This window comes from Gossypium hirsutum, chromosome D12 (assembly GCF_007990345.1).
Source record: "Gossypium hirsutum isolate 1008001.06 chromosome D12, Gossypium_hirsutum_v2.1, whole genome shotgun sequence".
NCBI classification, from domain to species: Eukaryota; Viridiplantae; Streptophyta; class Magnoliopsida; order Malvales; family Malvaceae; genus Gossypium; species Gossypium hirsutum.
Window position 1 is genome coordinate 5,851,579 of NC_053448.1, and position 24,486 is coordinate 5,876,064.

Sequence of the window (24,486 nt, forward strand, 5' to 3'; positions counted from 1 at the left end):
GCATGATGATTGATTTAGCATATTCAATTCATCTTCAATTTGTCAACCTATAAACACATTAAATTTTTCAATATTCTTTTTTATGATTCAACATTTGATCATGCAACCCACATGACTTCCTACAATTTTACTCTGCTCTTTATATCTATATATAATCATTTTTAGATTTTATAAATAAAATTAAGATACCTTTATCTAAATATTTCGTTATCGTGGGTTCACGTGGGATTCATTTAAATCAATGGTTGAAATAAAAAGAGAGGGAATTAATCTATTGTTAATCATGTCACGTATGATTTGTATTAAGAAACGTGAACTTATCTTTTAACTAATTCAATAGACTTCAACACTAATGAAGGAGAGAAATTATATTCTAAAGAAAAACAAGGTACTTGGTAATCGATTTAACAGGTTCTAGAATGCCAGCACAATTCCTAATTTCTAATGTGGCTTGATCAAACAGGTACAGTCTCTTCATTTTTGTCTTTTAAGCACAACCATTAATTTAAAAAGAATCCCACGAGATTTCACTATAATAAAATCTCACCTTAGATATTATCCAAAAATGATACATAATAAGCAAGTTTTAATTAAAACAATTTAGTTTTAAATTTAATAAAAATAATTAATTAAATAATATTGACTAAATTGTAATAAATATATTTTTTGAAAGTTTCATAAATATAAATATGGTACATTTACAAGTATAATATATGTATATGTTGACGCAAAAAGAGTTGAGAATTGCTAAGTGGCACTAGATAGTGCCAACTGCAAATTGTCACTGAAGTGGTTAAAATTTTGTCTTATTTGGTTTGACGGTTTAATGAATGAAATATTTAGACTTGGTTATTCGGGCCTGGCCCGGGCCAAAAAAGTGGTGCTCGAGGCCCGGTCCATTTTCTAAACGAACCTCGTTTTTAGCCCAAACCCATATTTCGGGCTTATATTTTTACCCGAACCCTCCCATATTTCAGGTGAGCCGTGAGGCCGGGCAGCCCTCTATAGAAGCCCACACATGTACAATTACACATAAATAAACTCAAACATGAGTATTTAAAACCAAAACCTTTTAACTTTTTCATTGATAATTTTAAAAATATTTAATATAAATTAAACTTTGATGATGACCACGATGATGTGTTTTTTTCCCCAAACCAGGTACTGCTATTTGGTGGAGATGAATGCGTGGGAATGGAACCAGTGTCAAACTGTCGATGCAGCCTTTGGATAATTTTATTTTACTATGAAAATGTTACTAATTATTTTATAATTTCTACTCTTTGATTTGATCAGATTCCAACGTCAATGATGATACATGCAACTTAATTGCACATGTAATGATTTGACTTTAGTCGCATTGGATCTTCAGTAATATTTTAATTATTTATAAAGAAGAAAATCCTAAGTAGTATTTTTAAAGATTTTGCCTACAGTATCATGTTCTAAATAAATCAATAATAAATAATTATTTTTAGTGCTTTCTCAATTTTGGACGTACCATAATAAAATTGCCAATGGCAAGTGACGTAATATATAAATAACAATTAAAGAGTAATTTACAAAATTGAGGTAATCGAGAACCAATCACTTCTTGAAAACGGTGACATTTGAAGAACAACAAAATATCAATTTAAGAACTGCCATTTCTATCTGTGGCTTGGCTTGGTTATCAAAAATTTTAAACCAAAGTAAACAAACTCAAATCCCATCTGATTTGTTAGGGTTAGATTTTCTTTGAAATCAAGTTTAGGGTGGATTAAGTGAAATTTAAAAAAATAGTCGGGTCGGGTAAAGATCCGATTTGAGGTAAATCTATCCCTTCTAAAATATTTATAAAAATACCCTTAATATGTATATATATTAAGTTTTTGCTTTCAATAAATAAATATATTAAATTTTAACTCTAAACTAAAAAAACTAATTTTATTTGCTTCAAAATTAAAAAATGTATCCTATTTGCTTCAAAATAAAAAATAAAATAATTAAATAATTAAATTAATTTCGAGTTGGGTCGAGACAAAGTCAGGTCTTCTATTAAAATTTGAGTTCAAGTTCCGAACAATTTTTTTTAAGAGTTGAGATTGGGTCAGAATCAGGACGGATGAATTAAGTTTCGGGTCAAAGTTGGGTCAGACAAAAATCCGCCCCACCCCACCCTACCCTATTGCCATCCCTAACGGATGGGTGGAAGGGTGGTTGGGTTAAGACTTGGTCACCAATTTTACTATTGGACAAAGGTCATTTTTCCTTGGGCTCCGTTCAATATTTGTTTTATCCTCTCTTGGGTTATTGTGGTCTTTGGCCCTAAACTTCTACTCAACGTGCAATGTGATATTTGTACAAAAAAATTAGATAAATTCCAAAATTGGTTACTCATGTTTGCATAATTTTACGTTTTGGTTATTAAATTTTAATAAACTAATATATGATCACTAATGTTTTTTATTTGTTATGTTATAGCCATTGAGCTATTAACTTTCATTAAGAGTGTAACGACAAGCTGACGTGACACGCTGTTAGCTTTGACTTTCAAATATTTTGATATAACAAAATTAATTCTAAATCCCTTAATCAAAATTACACTATATACATTGATTATATTTAAATCTATTTTCAAGTGTTACAAACTCAAAAATAAAGTTTCAAAATGACTTGGACTTTTTACAAATGTTTTTGAGTACCCCAAGTCCTTTAAAAAGTTTTTAAGCCTTAAAATTGAATTTTCCAAGCAGTATCACGAGACACAAGACCACATGTCTCACGACAAAGAACTTCGAATGTAAATTAAGCTTCAAGTGACTTTAGTCTCGAGACAATTTAAGTTTTGTCACAAGACAAAAACTTGTTTGTCTCGAGACAGGAAACATTGAAGCTAAGGGTCTACTTCAAGGTAGCCATGTGTCAATACAATTGTGATTTTGTCTCGAGACATATTGCAAAATGGCATGAGACATACCCTGTCCTATACGAGATAATATGCTCCAAAAGTCTTATTTTGTTCTTCCTATCTTGAGATAATCCTCCTATGTCTCAAGATATAGACTTGCAAGTTGCAATAAATGCACGAAATTAATGCTCTCAACGGTTAGAAATGTTGTAATGATCCAATTTCCAATGGTGTCGAAAAAAAGTGATTTCGAAACCCCATTTCTATAAACCTAGCCAGTAAATATTTTTATAGATTAAATGAATTTCAGACAAATAATTTATCCAAATTAGGGCTTAATTGAGGTTTGGGGATTAAATAGTAAAACCTAATCACTATAGATTTGTAATTAGTAAATGGCTCAAGAATTTAAATTTTAATAAACCAAATATATAAAATAAAAATTAGACCATGTCAAATTAAGATGTAGTGGACGGTATAATTATATAATTAATAATTTAGTTAAAATAAAGTTTAACTAAACTAAAGTAAGGTTAATTATGCTAATTAACCATTTAAACTTAATATATATATATATGCATGCTCATAGGGAAGGGAAAGAAATACATATTCTCCACCTGAATCAAAAGAAAGAAAGAAGAACAAAAATCCATTGACGCATTTTTCAATACATAAATTGGTTAATGCAATTAAGTTATTTTCTTGTAATTTTTATGTTTTTGAGGTCATGAGAGCTTGATTTATCTAGTCCATGTACCAATTTGTAAAAATTTAAAGTTTTAAAAGTTTTCATTTGTTGAGAATTGAAATTTTTAGGTGTTAAATTGATAGATTTTAAGCTTAGTTGTGAAAAGGACTAAATTGTAAAGTTAATTGATAGTTTCATACATTAGGGATCAAACCAAATAAAATGTAAAATTGATTGTATAAATGAAAATAGGAGGTCCCTAATGAATAATGGTGAAATTAGATCTTAATTTGGAGCTTTAAATTGAAAGTTAGGTTAGTCCCGATTTTAGGGACTAAGTTGAATAAAATATAAAATTTGCATAAATTGATAAATTGATTGTGAATTGGCTGATTATTGATAGTGCTATATGTTTAAGTTATTATGTAGCTAATATCGACCATGATTCGTCGGAAGGGAAAGGAACATCCAAACCGTCAACGAGTAGCTTGAAAATTTTGGTTTATATTTCTATAATTCAAATTACTTTAATTGTTTCATTTTTTTTTACTATGGTAAGATATGAAGGTAAGCTGAGATTGGTTATCTGAATTGAGTTGGTACGATTGTATTGAGATAAAGGACTAAATTGAATAGAACTAAAAATGGTATAATTTGATAAAAATGTGAAATTAGTTTTGAATTGAGATGACTCATGTTATGCTATATGTAGATATTGATGAATTGGTTGGTGAATTGGAAATATGAAATGCAAATTGAGTTATATTGTTGGCATGCCATAAGATAGATTGTGTGGGTCAACCCTGCATTTTGAAACTTTTATAATTTGGTCATTCTTTGACCTCGAGTTACCATTTGAGTTTTTGTAAGATCGTGTAAGACCCAATAATAATTTTATATTGTATTTAATGCATGTTTTGGCTACATTTATTCATTAAATAGTATAAATTGTGATTGATCGTTGTTGCTTTGACAATGAATGTGACATCTCGTAACTAAGAACCCAACGATCGAGTCGAGTATCGGGGTGTTACAAACTCCTTCCAACAACTCCAAAAATCAATGAGAGAGTATAAATATGGTTCAAATGCACTTATGTGAAGGCAAGAAACAAGCTTACAAATATCAAGAACAAAAATCCAATCATTTCTCTTTGTTATTCTTATTTTCACTTGTACACACTTGTGAGTTCAATTGAAATTCATTCTTTCAAGTGTTGTCTTCCATTGTGAGAGAGCTTAATTGTTTTACACACTTAAATCGCTCCCACGCCTCGTATAGAGTTTCGCCCTCAACCTGTTTGAAATTTGCAATATCACATCTCAGCTGGATACTTCTGCTGATGGGAAAGAATTAATGTAAAAAAATTTAGCTAAATCATCCCATGTAGTGATCGAAACTGGTTCCTGCAAATCAAGCCAATCATACGCATTATCACACAATGAAAGGGGGAACAACTGAAGACGAATAGGTGACCCCCTTATATTTAAATGTGTTGTAAAGTTGAAGGAATCATTTTAAATGCTTATTGGGATCCTACATCATGTTGCCTCAGAACTACAAAGTGTTTTGGATCATCTGTATAGTAGCTGTCTTAATCTCAAAATTATTAGTGTTAATCGCCAATCTCTCAATACTGCCTCGTACGACATTTAAAGTTAGTAGTGCATAGTCACGCAAAGTTCTTTGTTAAGCCATCAGTGGCTCTCCTCGGATTTGTGCTTGTGGTTCAAGTGGATCGTCAAATATTGGATTTTCTCGTGGTAAACCAACTATCACATATGGGGAGTTTTGCATCAATTGACAGTTGCATCTAAAAAATCACTTCGGATCTGAATGTGGCCCGATTGGAATGCTTCTACTTCGGGTCATACACTAAAATCAAATACAGAGAATAAAATAAAAGATACAATCAAAATAAAAAAAATAAAACTCGTACCTATAATTTTCAATTTTTTTATTTATCCTACTAATTGTAGAAAATTAAATTTAATTTAATGTCAAAACCTCATCGACAATGGCGCCAAAAACTTGACTGCCACTAAACGTGTGAACCTTTGGATTGAAAATACTATAGCAAAAAGATATATAATAAAGAAACGGTGTCCACAAATATATTGGTCAAATTGTAATATAGTTTGTTAACAACGAAACACTTGGTAAGTATTCTGAGGATCGTACCCAAAGGAGGATGAATTAAACTTGATATTATTTTCTACAGTAATAGGTCTAAATAATAATAACTGAAAATTATATTACAAAAAATAACAATAAAATCTAATATCATAAAAATAAAATAAATTGACTAAAAAATTAACAATTAATGAAATCTCGAATAACAAGTAGAAGATTAATTCGGTTCAGAGTTTGTAATTAACTTCAAAACTTGGTTTTTAGTGAATTAGCTAATAACTAACCAATTGTTACCTTTCGACCTCTAATTGATTAATTAATCGATAGAAGCCCACTTATCTTTCGACCTCACAGTTTAAAACTGGGATAAATTATGAGGTGCTCGGTAGACTTATCCTTTTGGCCTATTTACCTAGATTACTTCCTAGGGTCATCAATCTTAGGGTTTAAGCATGCACAATTTAAGCCAACTAATTTTAAGATAAACCCTCATTTTCTATTAATTACTCTCACATCTGTTTGTTAATCTTCTTAAAGGAATTAGCCACGCATGAATCTAAATGTCATTTTCCCTAAAAATAATTCAATCATACAAAACACACAAATTAAATTAAAACGAGAGGAAGAAAGAAATTGATCCATTTGATAAGCTAGATGTGCTTGAGTCTGTGAATTCCTTTAACAGCTAACAAGATATCGATGTTGAAAAGCGAAAAGTGAAAGAAAAATACTAAACACTTAATAACAAAGGCTTGGACTCAAATTGAATCTAAGTCGAAGAATAAGAAATAAATTGTTTTTCAAAATAAAATAAAATCTAATTAAAATCCTAACTATAATTAAATCTACTAACTAAAACCTAAAAACGACTTCCCAATCAGCCTCCCATAGCTTAGCATAAGTCTTGCTATTTATAGGCAAAGTTAGTTGCTTAATTAGGTCAATTACAAGCCTTAATTATGCTAAATATGGATTGTGCGGATGAGAACACCCTTAATTAATTTTAGCCATCCATCTTATGCGTGTCACAACACACAAATTTGAATCTCCCATCTAGAGTTTGTTCCGCTGTGTTGTGACCCCGAAAGCTCGTGTTGCGACCCGGTTGCGATTCTCGATGCTTTTAGGCTTGAAAATAGGTGTCTTGCACACTCAATTAACTTGTTGAAACTATCTTAAGACTTGTATTGACCCAATAGGTCAACTAACTCAAATTTATTATGTAAAAACGTTTATTTTGCAAGAAATTAAATCTAAGCTAATAAAACTAAAAATGCGTAAAAAGTATGTAAAAAGGCTGAAAAACAAGCTCGTTAAGTGACAGAAAGTACCTAATCTACCACTACAAATTATGGCAGGTCAATCGTGCCTAATGTGTTCTAAGTAATGTAGTTGGTGCAAGAAATGACTTGAGCCAAATGAAATAGATGTTAGGGGACTACTCAAAATGTCACAACATTGAAGACATGAAGTCATGACATTGAAGCTGAACATGCACCTGAGATGAGAGTTTCGAGAAACATCAATATTGCAGGTGGATTGTGGCTAAAGTTGTGACATTGAATACTGAAGGTTGCAACATTGACAAGTAAAGTCGCGACACTCATGAAAATAGCTAGAGGTGAAAGTTGATCACAATGTTGCTGCGAAGTCACAGCACTGAGAGGCAAAATTGTGACACCCTAGCCACCCTACAAAGGATCGAGCAAATTGCCAGGAACGCCGCGACACCAGACCTATGGTGTCGCGACATTAAAGCTCGACGGACCTAAAATTTGAAGGGGCGTTTCAGTCTATGCAATCAAAAATTTAAGTGTAACTTAGGGTAGAGTTGTCCAAATTAGGTCAAACCTTAAAATTATTATAAATACTACTTTACAAACATGATTAGAGGGACATTTTATAGTTAGTAGTTGTTAAGTAGTTTAGTTTTAAGGATTCTCTACAAAGTTGTTATTTTGATTTTAGTTTTCCAACAATTTTAGACTTGCAATTTCGTTCATTATTTAGATAAGTTAATTTTTCATTAATTTTATTCATGTGGATTATTTATTATCTTCAAGAGTGATCAAGCAAATCCATCTATGAGAATTTTAGTTTCCGCTCCAACACAATCTCCACAATTAGAATCCATCAATCAGCTATTAAGCATCTCTGAACCCTTTTATTTCTTCATTGTTAAATCTATTAAGTGCCTTATAAGTTAAGTGGGTATGGTAGAATTGTGATGGGTAGTAACTAAATTCATCAGGAAGTTGGTTTATTGAAGTGGGAGTGATTAATCGAAATTAGGGTTTAAACTAAATAATAAGACTAAATTGAATAACGGTAAAAACCTAGAATTGACAACTTTAGGTGAAAATTTAGGTAAATGAGAATTTACCCGGAATCGGTTCAATTATCTTGTTTAGATCCATCAGGTCGAAAGATAAATTGGACTAAATCATAAATGGTAAAATTATAGGCCGAAAAGTATTAATTAGACCAGTTAAGAAGTTATCGATAAAAATCCCTAAGTTGAGATTAATCGCGACCATGGAAATTCATCAACTCCTAGTTGACAGTCTTGCGTAATTCATTTGCAATTTTTTGTAATTTTTACAATTAGGTCCTTTTTAGTTAATAATAAGTTTTTCATCTGTATTTTATGATCAGCCGTACTATAGTGATTAGATAAATAACTATTTAGACTTCGCTTTGCACGTTCTTTACTCCTGTTTAATTCGACTTTAGTTTATCCCTCCCTTGTGTACAATCCTTGGAATAGTTCTATATTACGTTGTAATTTAAACTATGCTACAATTTGACCTGTATGCTTGAAGTACACACACTTCTTTATATTTGTTTGCATTGCTCATCTACCTCGGTCACGTGCACTGAGGAGCAGTCACATATCAACTTAATGTTTACTTGAATAGAGCCTATAAAAAGGTTATTGTTTGGCATCACTTTGAGAGCAGTTTTTGAGTGTCTTTGATTTTTGTATTTTGTTATTTTATTGGATAATTTTGTGACACTTTTCTAAGTATTATTTGGAGAGATTTGTTTGAATGAAAGTGAGGTATCTTTGGGGAGATTGATTTGTAACCATTTCGGTTCAACGGGGCTGCAAATATTTGTGTGTGTAAAGGGTAGTTTAGGCTTTAGCCAATAGTTGATCCAGATGAATTGTTAAATAGATCACCAATCACCAACTTTGAACTTACAAGAATTGATTAATTGTAATCAATGCAATTAATTAAGAATTAAGCAAAATTAGCATAAAGGTAAGAAATAAAAAAAGAGGTATTGAGGATGTGAAAGTCTGATAACAAACACGAGACCGCCTCGCCCCATACCGAAGAAAAACCAGCCCGACTCCAAGAGAAGAACCAACCCTTCCCCAAAAAAAAAATCCAAAGCAAATATCGTAACTCCTCTTGGCTCATTCTTTCACAACACCATATATTTCTCTCACCCTCCCTTCCTTTGTTTTCTATCTATATATGGAAAGGTAAATGAAGATGAAAAGAATGGTGATTTGGTTTACTGCACAGTGGAGATCAATTTGCCATTTATTATTTAGTAATGGTTAGAGAATGGGAGAAGAAGAAAAGAAGGAAATTAAAGAAAATTAAAGAATTAAATTAAATTAAATTGTTGAAAAAGAAAATATATATATGGGCTAATTGTTCTACTTCTTCTAAAATTTTCGTTTAATATAAACATTATGTGCCACGTCAGCTAGTTACATTGTTATTGATAATTAAATGATTAAAATGTAATAAATCAATAATATTAATTATTATATCATAACTTTTAAAATGCAGTGACCAAAACCATATTTAAACTATATAAATAATTAAATAAGTAATTTATCCAATAATAAAAAAATAAAACTCCTTTCCTATGTCGTAGAAAACAAAAGGTTTACTATAATTAATATTATTAAAACACATGTGAATTCATGTGTAGCGGATTCACTAATTTAATTACATGAAAGGAATAATACATGTATGAAATTGTACAAATTTTTTTACAACCCTTCTTCCTTTTATCTTTTGTAAAATTATTGCAACACTTGTACAAATACAAATTTAGGGTATAAAGGATTATTACCAATAACACATTAACACTAAATTTCAAGAATTTAAGTGATGTTTATTTTTGGATTATTATGAAATGATTTTTATTTGATGATTCAGTTAACCAAGTGATATGATGTGGAATAAAAATCTAAGTTTACAAAGGTTAGAGATGAATTATAATGGTAGTTTTCCCTGACATTTATGGGAATGTGGGCGTAGGTGGGTTATTATAAGAAGGGTCATCATCTTCTTCCTTGGGGGGAAATTGGGTTGCCAAGATTTAAAGAACAAAACAGTCTTTTTTTGGGATCTAGCACAAGTGGTTTTAGATGCTAATCAAACGGCACTAATTGACAACACAAAGTAGAAGATGTTATAAATAAAGAGCGTGTAATCGATACAACCATACTCATTTCTACTCATTCACTATACTTAAGAATTGTGTAGAACTAATTAATATTTTAATGTCAAAGTTGAGCATTTGGGTTTTAAAATTTGTTTTCTTTCTCAATTTGCTGTTGGACTTCAAGCGGTCCGATTAATGTAGTGGTTGATATTTGAATATTCATTTGGATCCGGTTTAAGGTGCCAATTAATTTAAATATCTATTGTTATTGTGTTTTAGAGTTAAAAAAGAAGAATGTATTTTTAACTCTTATTTATTGAGTCATAAGCAATACAAAACAGGCTATTTGTGAAGTTAAAATTGTTTTTCAATCCAAACCCAAAAGCTATTGTGTTTGAAAAAAAAAACACTTCTGGAGTCAAAGATGTTTTTAACTCTTATTTATAATCTAATGTATTTTATATAATATTTATATAGGATCTGAATTTATTGAGTCATAAGCAATACAAAACAGATTATTTTTTAAGTTAAAATTGATTTTCAATCCAAACCCAAAAGCTATTACGTTCGTAAAAAAAAACACTTTTGGAGTCCAAGGATATTTTTAACTCTTATTTATAATCTAATGTATTTTATATAATATTTATATTGGACCGGCCATTTTTTAAATTAAATTTGTTTTTCAATCCAAACCCAAAAGCTATTGCGTTTGGAAAAAAAAATATTTTCGGAGTCAAAGAATCTTTTTAACTCTTATTTATAATTTAATATATTTTATATAATATTTGTATTGGACTTAAATTTATTGAGCCATAAGCAATGCTAAACACACAGCTTTTTAAATCAAAATTGCTTTTGAAAAGTGTGTTGAATCTAAACACAAAAACTATTGCATTTGGAGAAAAATACTTTTGGAGTCAAATGATATTTTCAACCCTCATTTATAATCTAATGTATTTTATATAATATTTATATTGGGTATACAATTATTTTTTTATTAAAATTTATTCCAACTATATAATATTTTGTATTTGAATTTATAATGATTGTATTTTGATATTTAAATTTTAGTTTATATATTCAAATTAAATTTTATAAATAATTAATATTATTTTCTTAAAAATATTTAAATTTTATATTTCATATATTAAAATAATAATGAGATTCAATAAATTATTTTTTATATTTTTACTAAGTTATCATAATATTAAGGAATTTGAACATCATTTAAATGCATATGTTTTTATTTTACAATATCATTTCTAAAATGAATATTTTATTTCTTAAAAGTACTTTTTGACAGCAATATTAAACACTTAAATCTTAAACCAAGTTTTTTAAAAGCGCTTTTTCATCGCGCTTCTCAAATTCTCAGATTTAGGGTAGCCATCGCCAAGGGTTTATTTTTAGGGGTATAATATTTTTTTTTATTTTTCCCAAAAATTTAATCTTTCTGTTTCGTTCACGGAATCTAGAATATGAATTTGATTTTGAATCAAGATCCTTGAAATATAACAAGTAATACAATTTTTTGAAAGCCTCTACTCTTAAGTTTGGTAACAAAACAAGATATAATTTTTTTGGAAAAAATTTAAATTGGATATGTCTGATTCTCACTTTTTGAATCTATTACAACATACAAGTATGGGGTGGCTTGTTGTGGCAATTTACAACATAGGGATGCAAATAACCGCTAAGTATGGCAAGGATGTTTGAATTGGATCGGTCGAGGTACCGGTCCAAAGAATGACTTTAAATCAATTAGACTGAAAATAGGTATCGACCATTTGAACTAGTTAAAAAATCAGTTGAAATGATTTTTTTTTAATTTTTAATAATTTTTTAATCGGATCGAACGGGTGGCTTGATCAGTTCGACCATCGGTTCGATTTAAAAACATTGAAGGATGGTGGATGGAGAATGTTAAGAGTAGAGTTTTGGTAGTTGATGGTTGCTTGCCTCCCTTTTTAAAGGAAGAAGGGATTGGAGTAGGACCTTACCTCATGATGATCTCTTTATTGAGTCCAACCCTAAGCTCATTTTAGAGTGTGCATTGGATTTGACCTTCTTAGGGATTGGTGAACTTAGGAAGTTGGGATCATCAAATGAGATTGGACTTGATGTGATGGTTGTCCTTAATGGATTTACAGTGATGCTATTATGGCATATACTTTATTCTAAAGGTGTAAGGGAATGTTCTAGTGTCACGGGCTGCAGATCACAACCTGTGACCATTGAACACAGAACGTCCCATGGAGGTCAACTGATTAAATAAGGCTCATTTGACTCGCTTGATTTGGCCCGATTCGTGGAACTCATGAAGAAATTCATCTACTTGAAACCTTGGTGGCCCAGTTAAAAACTCTAATAAAACTATAATTACCAGGGTAATTAATGTAAATCTTAATGGATAAAGATGTATAGATTTTAAATTTCTTAGGACTCTCATCTAGTAGATAAACACTAATCCCACTCATTGGTATAGTTAAATCTATACCGTTGGGTCTAGGGGAGCTCAACTATAAATAGAGGTCATCCCCCTCATTTGTAATCATCTTATTGCATCCCATTTTATTCTATTCTTAAGTTAAAAATATATATATTGAGAAAATTTACTCAAACAGAGAAGAGCATGGAGTAGAACCTTGTCTTATGATGATCTCTTTATAGAGTCCAAACTTAAGCTCGTTTTAGGGTGTGCATTGGATTTGACCTTATTGGGGATTCGTGATATTAGGGAGTTGGGATCATCAAATGAGGTTGGACTTGATGTGATGGTTTCCTTGATGGATTTATAATAATGTTATTATGGCATTTGCTCTATTCTAGAGGTGTAAGGGAATGTTCTAGTGTCACGAGCCGCTGATCAAAACCCATGCCCATTGCGCACGGAATGCCCATGGAGGTCAATTAATTAAATGGGCCTCATTTGACCCACTTGATCTGGCCCAATTCGTGGAACCCATGGAGAAGTGTAACACCTCAAAATAGGGCCTAGGAGTTTTAAGGGTATTTTAGAGATTTTAGCCTTAGAGTGTTTTGAATTTTGCGACATGGTATATCGGTAATGTTTTCAATTGTGGTTTTTAGAAAAATCAAGTCAATTTTTGAAAAAGGTGTTTGAAAAATCATCAATTTTGAAATAATGATTGATTTGTTAAAGGGTCTAAATTTTGAGTTTTTAAAAGGCAATTAAACCAAAATTTTAAAAACACCCTATTTTCCCCTCAATTTATATTAAGGTCATGATAGTTTCTCCTTTATATTTTAGTGTTGCCGCCCCTTGAGTTTCCTAAGCACAAATCTTCCAATTTTGATTCCTAAACTTTATTCCTTTAATTTCTATCATCCTCCTAGTCATAAACCTCCATATAAGTTAAGGGAAACACCCAAAAATCCCATAGTTTCCTCTATTGTCAAGCTTGTTGGTTTTTCAAGTTTTCGATCAAACGCTCAGTTTTTCATCATCTAAGGTAACAATTCAACTCCCAAATAGTTTTAAATGTTATTTAGTCTTTAAAACCAAGTTTTTAGCCATTAAATCGCATGTTTTGAATAGAAGTCAAAAATTGGCTCGTTAATGGTGGATTTCAGGATTTTGAGTAAAAACGTGATTTGAAAGTGTTTTTCAATTATTTTGGACATGATTAAGAGGTTTCTAAACTTAATTTGAAGTTTCGTTAAAGATTTCTTGAGGTTTAATGAATTTTTGGAAAATAGCCAAAAATATGTCAAAAAAGTCGATACCATGAATTGAGTAGTTTTTTATAGTTTAAGGGTTGAGAATTAGTCGTAGGTGATTAAATAGATGAATGGAATTGGTTTTAGGTGAAAGATTAAGTAAAGACCGAGATATTTGAATTTTAAGTTTTCTATGTCGAAGGTTTCGGTCAAAAGAGAACCTAACTTAGGCTTGTGTTTTTGGATTGTTTGAAGTGAGTATTTGGCTAAATGTTGATTGTCTTGTTGTTTGATTTACTTTGTTGAAGCATCAGAATCGATAAGACCTTCTACAAGTAGAGGTAAAGATAAGGAAAAACTAGTTTGAGCTTTCGGCTTTTTGACTGGTCAAGGACTTAGTTATCGATGGCTGGGATCCAACATATGTTGTGAATTTTCTACAGCTTGTGCAAGAAGCATCAAATAATGCTAAACAATCCTAACCTACAACTTGTGTGAGCAGACCCAAGTGATACAGATCAAGTGCTAGTCAGGGACCTAGTTATAGATGATTGAGATCTAGCATATGTTGCAGATTCTATATAGCTTGCGCAAGCAGCATCGGATAACACTTATATGAACAATCTTGACTTACATTTTGTGTGAATTATACAACTTGTGTGAGCAAATCAATCCCGTGTATCCAAAATTAATTTACTATAGTTCTTCGGGTGAAAATGTTAGTAAAATAGAAGGGAAATGATTGGAAAGATTAATAATGAACTTAGTTGATATGTTTATAAATGTATATGTTGAAATAGCATGAAACTATTTGGTATGGTTGTACACATATGTGATTTGAATACTTTGATCGTATTATATCAATGTACTAACTTGTTGGTTGTGTTGTAAACATGTACAAGGGAGCTTAGAGATGTTAAAGAAACGTATGTTATGCATCTTTGCATTTCTATTGATTAATTTGATATAAACCTTAGGTGAGTTAAGTTCATTTTTGTATGAGCTTACTAAGCCCTCAAAATGCTTACTGTTGTCTTCCTTTACTTGTAGATTATTGCTTGCGGAGTGTAACGATCGGATCTATAACAATCCGTTTTTTAGTGGTGTCGGAAACAGTGGTTTTGGGACCACAATTCCAACGAGTGAGTTCGTAAATATTATTATTTAATATTTACGATTCAAATACAGTGTTATAATGAATTTTGATTTGATAAATTTTACTAATTGGACGGTTAATTAAAATAGAAGTGGTTTGATCCTGAAGTAAGTGATTTTGAAAAATAAGGTATTGAGACCTCGTTTACGTAAATTGGGTCTGTAAATATTTTTAAATATTTACAGAGTTATTATATGGGTGAATTAAATTTTGGATAGATAATTTTGACAAATTAGTAGTTAATTAAGGTATAAAGACTAAATCATAAAAGTCGTAAAAATTAATAGGTATTGATTTTTATTAATTAAGATGCTTAGTTAATAAATGCTTAGAGATTAAAGTTTCAATTAATCTCTTTTTAAACAGTGGTGGACGGTGATGTATAACTTTTAAGTGGAAATTTCATCAAAACAATGTTTTATTAATTTATATTATATGTTAAAAAAATTAAAAAGAAAGAAAGCCATCCTTATCACTATTTACCATCTTTCTCACGAAGACTAGAAAATAAAAGAGATTTGAAAACTTCTAGCTTCAGTCAAACTTGGAAGCTTTGCATGGTGAGCTTTTTCTCACATATTTTTAATAATTTTTATATTTTTGGGATCATTGTAGTTTGATCTAGTTAAACTGTGTTTTTGTTTTTAAAATTATTAAAGTTTAGAGATGTTGCCATTTTTTAATTGTGGAGTTTTTGGTATTGAAATAATAGCTTAGAATTGATTAATGGGTTAAATTGTAAAAATTGAAAGCTAGTTTTGTTCATATGGACTAAAATGTAAAATTGAGTTGAAATTTTTGTAATTTTTGATAATGGACAACTTTAACAGTATGTATTAAAAATTGGCTCAAAAATTTGGAGTTTGAATTTGGAAGTTACATGTGTTTTGGTATAATGAACTAAATTAATAAAATGTAAAAGTTTAAGGACATTTGAATAATAAAATTAAACTGATATATACTTATAACAAGGTGATATAAGATGTTTGAAATTGATAAATTGAATTGAATTATTGAATAGATAAAAAATTGGACCAAATTGAAGATAATTAGGGAAATGGAAAATTTTGTTGATTAGTTCATAGAGAAAGAAATTGGACCAATTGAAGATAATTTGGGTCTTTCAGATAAATCTAATTCGATAAAAAGAAGGAGAGAGAACCTTTGAAGATAATTTGACCAAATTGAAGATAATTGGGAAAATTGGACAAAATTTACTAATTAGTAAAATGAAGAAAATTACTGATTAGTCCTTGGATTGGAAGTTAGACCAATTGAAGATAATTGAGGTCTTTCAGATAAATCTAATTCGATAGAAAGGAGGAGAGAGAACTTTTCGTGCCTTGCTAAAAGAAATGTTATTTGTAGAGCCCAATTTTAGCTCGGGCCCAGCAAAGAAAATCAGAAATAATAAACCAAAGTCCATTTACAAAATATATTAGACCCAAAAAAATTACAATCCTAGTGGCCCACGACCTAATCTAATTCAGAAACCCTAGGGTTTCCAACTCCCTCTTCAGCTGCTGCCGCCATCACCCATGTCAGCACCTCTGTACTCCCGCCACGTCAACCTTCGTACACAGCTGTCCCTTGTACCTGCAAAACAAACATCAGACAGAGAAAAAGAGGAGAGCATTGTATTTTTTTTCTTCGGCTATAAAGAGTCCGAACAGAATGATGTAATGGACTTTTATTTTTTACACAATATCAATACAAATATAGTAAATTTCGAACAAAAAAAGATAGAGATTGAAATCCAAACAAAACTTTGAAGGTAGTTTTTGATTTCAATTTTTTTTCTTTTTCGTTTCTTTTTTTTTAAGAAGAAAACAAAGAAAATAAAAGAAAAGAATCGAAAGCTTACCCCTTTTTCATGTTTTGCCGTCGTGGGAGGCCGAGGTTCGTCATTTTCGATGAAAAACAGCGTTTTTGGGTTCGGGGAGTCGAAAAGCCAAAAAAATAGCTTTTGCCGATTTTTCGACAATCCTGGACGGCGGCGCCGTCGCCGACAACCGGCGGTCGCCATGGCGGTCCGACGGCCGGAGCCATGGCCGGAGAGGGGAGTTGAGAGAGAGGGGGAGAGTGTTTTCTGATTTTTTTTAGAGAAAAGGGGAGAAATGAATTTTTTTTAAAAAAATTTAGTTTATGTAGAAGATTGAAACGACGCCGTTTTGGGCCTTAATTCTAGAGGCAAAAACGACGACGTTTTGAAGCTCAGCCCGCGCGTTGACCCGACCTGCCTAGGAGGATCCGCGTGTTTTTTCTTGTTGGGTTATTTGCGCTTTTGGCCCTTATGCTTTTTTATTTGTTTACAATTTAATTTCTTTCATTTTTTAATTTTGCCCTATAATTTATTTATATTTACGAATTGGTCCACATTCAAACGACGCCATTTTGGAAGGTGGAGATTATTGCCCATTTGGTCCCTCATTGTCATTCGCGCGTTCTATTGGGTCCTTATGCTTTTTATTTATTTCAGATTTGCCCTGAATTTATGTTTTAAAGTTCAATTTAGCCCCCTTTTTGTTATTTTTGCTATTTTATTATTAAATTCATTAATGTAATATTATTATTACTACTATTATTTTCCTTATATATATTGTTTTATTTTATTTTTATATTTTTAATATTTTTTAAATACGTACTGATTATTTCTTGGTACTTTAGTATTTAAAACTGTTTTCATTTTATCGTATTTTTTAGATTTTCATTTCATTTCTATATTTTTTACTTAATGTTTATTTATTTATTCATTTATTTATGTGTCCTTTATTATTTAAAAAAATGTTTTAGTTTTTATTTGTTTATTTACTTGTTATTTTTTACATATATAATTGGTTTGTTTTTTTTTATTTATCTTATTTTTGTCTTGCTCGTATTATTTTATTTACATTATCGCATTTATTGTTATTCTGTTATGCATATCAGCACCGTACTTTATATCTACCAATTCGTGTTACATTAATTTTACTCGATAAATTATGACTTTAAAATAAGTAACACTTCGTATTTTGAGATTTGAAAATGTTGTACCCTAACTTACGGAGTTTCGATTTTCTCGACAAATTCAAATATACGAACCCTTTTTTAAGCATAAATTTTTAATAATCTTGAGAATTAATAAAAGATCGCATTCTAACTTATGGAATATAGTCTTTTCTAAAATCGAGATAATCGAATATCTTTCAATTAAGTAAATTTTTTGGCATTTATTCTCGTATCGAGAATTCAAGATATTGTGTCCTAACTTACAGGACGTAATTCTCGTTCTCGATTAATGTGAAATATGCCCCTTTATCGAAAATTTTTAATATTTTAACAAAGGATTGTATTTTAAATCTCTTCAAAATTTTCAATTTTCGACACTAAAACACTAATTAATCAACTAGGTACTAATTTAGGGCGTCACGAGAGTACTAATCCTTCCTCGTACGTAACCGACTCCCGAACTCGTTTTTTCTGAATTTCGTAGACCAAAATTGTTGTTTTAATAAATCAAATTGTTTATTAAAATAACTATTTTTCAAGGCGACCCGATCACACATCATTAAAAAAGATTTGTGACAACTTCCGTTTTTTTTATTTTTAAAATCAAAGTCGACCTCAATTGTTTCAAAAAAATAGTTTTGACAATTTATTGACAGTCTTATATTGACGGTTTGAAACTGTCAAGGTAAATAATTTACACAACGGATTGCATCAATAATTTAGTATATTTTACCGACGGACCAAATTAATCGTCGGTTTAAATGATGATTCCTTTAATAAATAATTTTATTTTTATTTTTTAAACATGTAAACCGTGTAAGCATTTAAAATGACATGACATTTTCTTTTACTGTAATTTTATTTTGCCAAATGTACAACAACCAAAAACTTGATAATAATAATAATAATAACAAAAATCCGTCTAAAATGAAACCCCAAATCACATCCCGCTGTCTCTTCTTCGCCGCTGGAGCTTCAGTTTCGTCCTCGTCGGTGTGCCTGCTCGTTGGTGCCGCCCTTGTATGGTTCTTCTCTGCTGGTCGAACTTCAATTTATTCTCTCTTGTCGTGGAGTACTTCATACGCGGGATTGACGAAGGTGAAGTATTTAGTCCTTTTGTAACATTCTAATTAATCGAATCTGAATGAGTAAAAATTCTGATGTGTGATTTCAGTCGGCGCTCTTCAATTTCCTCTATTGTATACGCCGGCCATTGCAAAAAAAAAAAAAACAACAACAACAACAAAGAAATTAAAAGATAAAGAGAAGGGAAAACAGTTGATTTCTAACAAGGCTGTTTTCGATTTTTGCCTTCTTTCGTCTTCGAGTATTAAAATTTACTGTCTTATGACTTATTCCTTTTTTCTTCTTTTTTTGATGGAAATGCTGTCTTTTGGCTTGAGTTTGTTTGATACATTTTTGCAAAATAATTGACTGTTTTGGCTGGCAACTGGCAAGGCAACAAATATAGTCACAATGTTATAAGTCGGAAGTAGAGTTGTCAATCTTTGTAAGAAAAAAATTGCTTTATTTTTTTAATCATGCGCATCTTCGTAGATGACTTCAACTTCTTGAACTTGATTCCTATCTCCATCAAGTAGAGTTCTCTGCATAAAAAATGGCTTGTTACGTTGGCTTCTTAGGAATTGCTGTTATAATTTAGCAATTTGGTTGTCTTGTTATGTTGTCTGCTGGTGTACCGAAATGAATTTGCTGCTGAAATTTTATCTGAATTTTGGGTCTGTAAGGGTGCTTGTTGTAATTGAATTTCAGTAGTTTTGTTTTGACAACACTGCTTTATTGATAAACTTATTTTGCTTTTCTAAAGCATGATACGTTTGTTTTTTAATCAGTTAAACAGAATTTTAATTGCTTATATGTATACATATCAGTGAATTATGAAGTTTGGTATTTTTTGTTATGCTAAGTTCTTCATTTTTTGGGTCAGATTTAATTTAGGTTTGCTTTAGTTTTGCGGGTTAGCTTCAAAGCTTGATGACATTGAAAAATTATTCAAGTATTTTAGTGTAAAGTTTGGGTTTTCTTCAAGGAGAGACGTGGAATTGAAAAGCTGGAGTGTTGGTGATTGAGGTTAGTCTCTATTGTTGTTATTATATTCTTTTCTACTTCTAAATTCAAAATCACCTAATACAAAATATGATTCTTCTTATTACTGTTTGTACTTTTAAATTTTCGTCACTTTTTATTATTAGTAACCTATTAACCTTTGATTCTTCTCCCGCTTTGTAAAATCTGTTAAGAAGTTTGATGTTTGATGTGATTTATAGTATATCATATTGTTAATGAATCAAATTATGTCACTTTTATTTAATTTTAGCTATAAAAACATATAATCTTAATAAAAATAAGTTTATTGGATATAGATTTTTAATTTTTTTATATCAAACCCAAGACTTGAGATTGAATGAGAAATTTGGAAGAAGTTCTGGTGTTGTATTATGAATACCTTAGTTCAACCCATGTTGCAACTTTAGGAAAGCAGGCACCCATCCAAAGACAAACACTCCATTAGTCCATAGCAAAATGAGTCAGCTTGATGGTGGGTGCGACATTGTGGGAATCAGGCATTAATAGGAAGCCCATCCACTAATCCATGTAAACTCAAAACTTAATTTAAGGGTGTTACTTTTTTAAAAATAAATACATATAATTTTAATTTGATCTATTATTAATAATCAAGTATATATAGATACATACTCATATATCTTGAAGTTATTAAACATTCTGTTTTACTCTTAATTGCAAGGAAAATTCCATGTTTATGCATGGACAAAAATAAAATTATGTAATGATTATCAATTTGTTTGACCGATTTATTATTTTAACGGATCTAACCTTTTTCTGAATATAAAATTCATTCAATCAATTTTGGTCATTTAGATTATTAGATACTCAAGATATTTAGCTAATGGTGCCTTCTTTATTTGGCTGGTGTCATGACTCAAAGTTGATGATGGTACCAATAAAATTCCCCACTGTTTGCTGCTAACTTTGTCATTTGCTCTGCAATTTTCCGCCAATTACTTGCTGCACTGAATAGCTGCTGCTTGCCTTCAAATAATGCTGCTGTTAAAGACTTGTGGTAATTGGTTAAACACTAAATGTAACACTCTACACCCGATCTAGTTGACGGATCCAAGTGTGAGAGGTCACATTTGGTTGCCGAAGCAACCTTGACTAACTCAATGCAGCATTTCAAATTCATCATGTAAATTGTCATACAAATCAAATCAATCATTATCTATATCCAAAGACATGAATTAAAGATATAGAGTATTCTCATTTATCAAGTCTCGGGGTTACGTGGGTCGAAAACGGAGATGGGACTCAAATCCAAACTGAAGTATTAAAAATCCAATGTATCTCGTGACAACAAGTATATGTCTCAAGACAGGTCTTCCTTATTTAAGTATTTTTGCTTCGATGATGATATGTCTCAAGACATTGGGGTACAAGTTTCGAGACTAGGGTCCTCTTTGTCACGAGACACTTTTTATGTTGTTGCTAATTGGAACCTTGAATAATAGCCATAGGTGGTTAATTAAGTATATAAAAAGACTAACATGAACTGTGATACCACCTCCAAATTTTTAGTGCCTTGCATTTGTTTCTTAGCAGATCTAAAGATCGTATAACAATGATTGGAATTACCTAAAGTTCTAGGCTATTTTTAGTGCTATTTTTTGTGCCTTGTTTGTTACATGTATTTATATTGTCATGACATATTTAAAAGCCAAGTATGAACGTATACCTTAATCTTCTTTGTTATTGTCTTTAGTTTTAGATGATAGGTTACAAGTTAGTAAATAACTGACTTTATCTATGATCAAACAAGTTCTTAACTCATACCTTACTCCATAATCTCCATTCTAAGAACCTTGGTATATATTGGTTGCTTCAATTAAGACTTCTAAGTCATTCCAATATATAAAATGATACTAATATTAATTTCTCAAAACTAATGAATAGTAATGGTCTTTAGTTTTCACCCATTTAGTTTAATTTTTATTTAATGGTCTTTAGATCACAACTAATTAACTAATTTGTAATGACCGTAATCCTGTTTTTTAGCTTTTTATATTGAGAAGTTTCGTTTGATAACTCTATGGTATTGGCATCATGAGTGATGGTAATTTGTTTAATTTTAATTATATGTTGGTGATGGTTAATAGGGTTTTTACTGCTAAACGAAATTGAGATTGATTTTGATTTTTCATCCTTATTGATTGATCAATAGAATTGAAATAAGATTAGCATTGTCCTGGAACATGGCTATCTATGCTGTTAAGCCTCTTTATTTCTCTTTTCAAGTATTTTGGTTCTCAAATCTAGACATGATATGAGGTTTTTTCAAGCACATGAAAAAACTAGAGAAAACTTAGAGAAAAATTGTGTAGGGTATAGAATAAATATATTTTGGTTAGTTCTGATGCATTACGTTTTGGTTAATATCTAATTGAGTGTATATATGTACAGGTAGTATATATTAGAGCTCAAGGAGAGAAAACTTATGGTGCCTTTTTCAGCCGGAGACGGTGGCCGCCAGTGGTGGGCAGCACAACTATTTGAGAAAATTTTGAAATACGGGGAACTCCTTATACCCGAGTCCCCAGAATAGTTCACTGGTAGTCCAGCTGTTTGGTTAAATGCCTCACTGATATTAAAACTCAAATTTCAAGTTCTGAATTGCAAAAAGAAGCTTGAGCTGGCGATGAGCATTAGATGGCCAAGATTTTTAACTCCAACACATCTCTCTCAAATTATATCAACTCAAAAGAACCCATTAACTGCGCTCCAAATCTTCAACCAAGCCCAACAAAAATACCCCAATTATCGTCACAATGGTCCCGTTTATGCCACCATGATCAACATTCTTGGGAACTCTGGTCGAATTTTAGAGATGAAGCAAGTAATTGATCAAATGAAAGGCGATTCTTGTGAGTGCAAAGACTCAGTGTTTGTCGGGGCTATCAGAACTTTTGCAAGTGCTGGAATGGTAAATGAGGCTGTCAGTCTCTTTAACAGCATTCCTCAATTCAATTGTGTCAATTTTACTGAATCTTTTAATACCATTTTGGGAATAGTGCTGAAGGAGTCTAATTTTAAAGCAGCACATAAGCTGTTTTTGGATAACTGTTGGAGGTTGGAAGTGAAATCTCGGGTGAAATCATTGAACTTATTAATGGAAGGGCTTTGTCAATTTAAAAAATCCGATCTTGCCTTGAATATTTTTCAAGAAATGGATTTTCAAGGTTGTTACCCTGATAGAGAAAGTTATCGGATTTTAATGAAGGGTTTATGTGATGATGGGAGGTTAGATGAAGCTATCCATTTGCTATATTCAATGTTTTGGAGGATTTCCCAAAAGGGTAGTGGTGAAGATATCGTGATTTATAGGATTTTATTGGATGCTTTATGTGATAATGGGAAGGTTGAAGAAGCTTTAGGAATTCTTGGCAAGGTTTTGAGAAAGGGTTTAAAGGCTCCTAACAGTCGTCGACAACGACTTGATTTAAGTAAATGTAGAGGTGGGGAAGATTCAGAAGCCACTAAACGCTTGATTAATGAAGCCTTGATAGGAGGTGGAGTTCCTAGTATGGGTAGCTACAGTGCTATGGCCATTGATTTATATGGTGAAGGTAGAGTGGATGAGGGTGAGAAAGTGCTTGATGAAATGCGTAAGAGAGGGTTTTGGCCATCATTGTCCATGTATGAAGCGAAGGCAGAAGCTTTGAGTAAGAAAGGGAGAGTTAGTGAAGTAGTGAAAATAATTGAAGAGGATATGATAGAGGGAATATGTGTTCCAAGTGTCAGGTTGTATAACATTGTACTGAAATGCGTTTGTAATGCAGGGGATTCAGAAGTAGCTGTTGGATATTTGAAGAAGATGGCCAAGCAGGTTGGTTGTGTAGCTGACAAAGAAACATACAGCATTTTGGTGAATGGGTTGTGCAAAGATGGTAAATTTGTTGAAGCAAGTGGGGTTTTGGAGGAGATGCTGATCAAATCTCATTGGCCTGGTGCTGAAACTTATAACATACTTATAAAGGGGCTTTGCTCAATGGGTAGGCAATATGAAGCTGTGATTTGGTTAGAAGAGATGGTTAGTCAGGGGATGCTGCCGGACATTTCAATATGGAACTCATTGGTTGCATGTGTGTGTTGTAAAATGAGTGACATAGATTTTTGGTATGAGGGCGGTTTAACCCTGTAAGAGTATCTGTTTTCTCCCTTTCTAAGCTAAAATTGTATGGAACAAACGGAAGTAACCACTAGATCAAAAATAAAACTGGACGTTTGTTGATTTCTCCAAATCGGAAGTAATAAACTCATTTGTCCATCAATGATAATTGATGATGCTAATTTCTCAGCTCTTTATTGGCACGAGGGATAACTCAATTTTCATATATACAAGCATGTTTTCTTTATGGATTACGTTTAAAATTGATTTAATATGTAATCTCATATGTTAAATGTCTACAAAATAGAATCGGAATTTAAGTTACCGAATCAAAG

At 31.3% G+C, this 24,486-nt stretch overlaps 1 protein-coding gene across 1 annotated transcript; it reads left to right on the top strand.

Annotated features, from left to right (window-relative positions):
- Positions 1–18,801: 18,801 nt before the first annotated feature.
- Positions 18,802–24,340, top strand: LOC107945106 (pentatricopeptide repeat-containing protein At1g05600). The gene is made up of 3 exons (XM_016878960.2): positions 18,802–19,047; positions 19,898–20,040; positions 22,447–24,340. The coding sequence occupies exon 3, from the start codon at positions 22,682–22,684 to the stop codon at positions 24,182–24,184; it is 1,503 nt and encodes a 500-aa protein (XP_016734449.1). The 5' UTR covers positions 18,802–19,047; positions 19,898–20,040; positions 22,447–22,681; the 3' UTR covers positions 24,185–24,340.
- Positions 24,341–24,486: the final 146 nt, after the last annotated feature.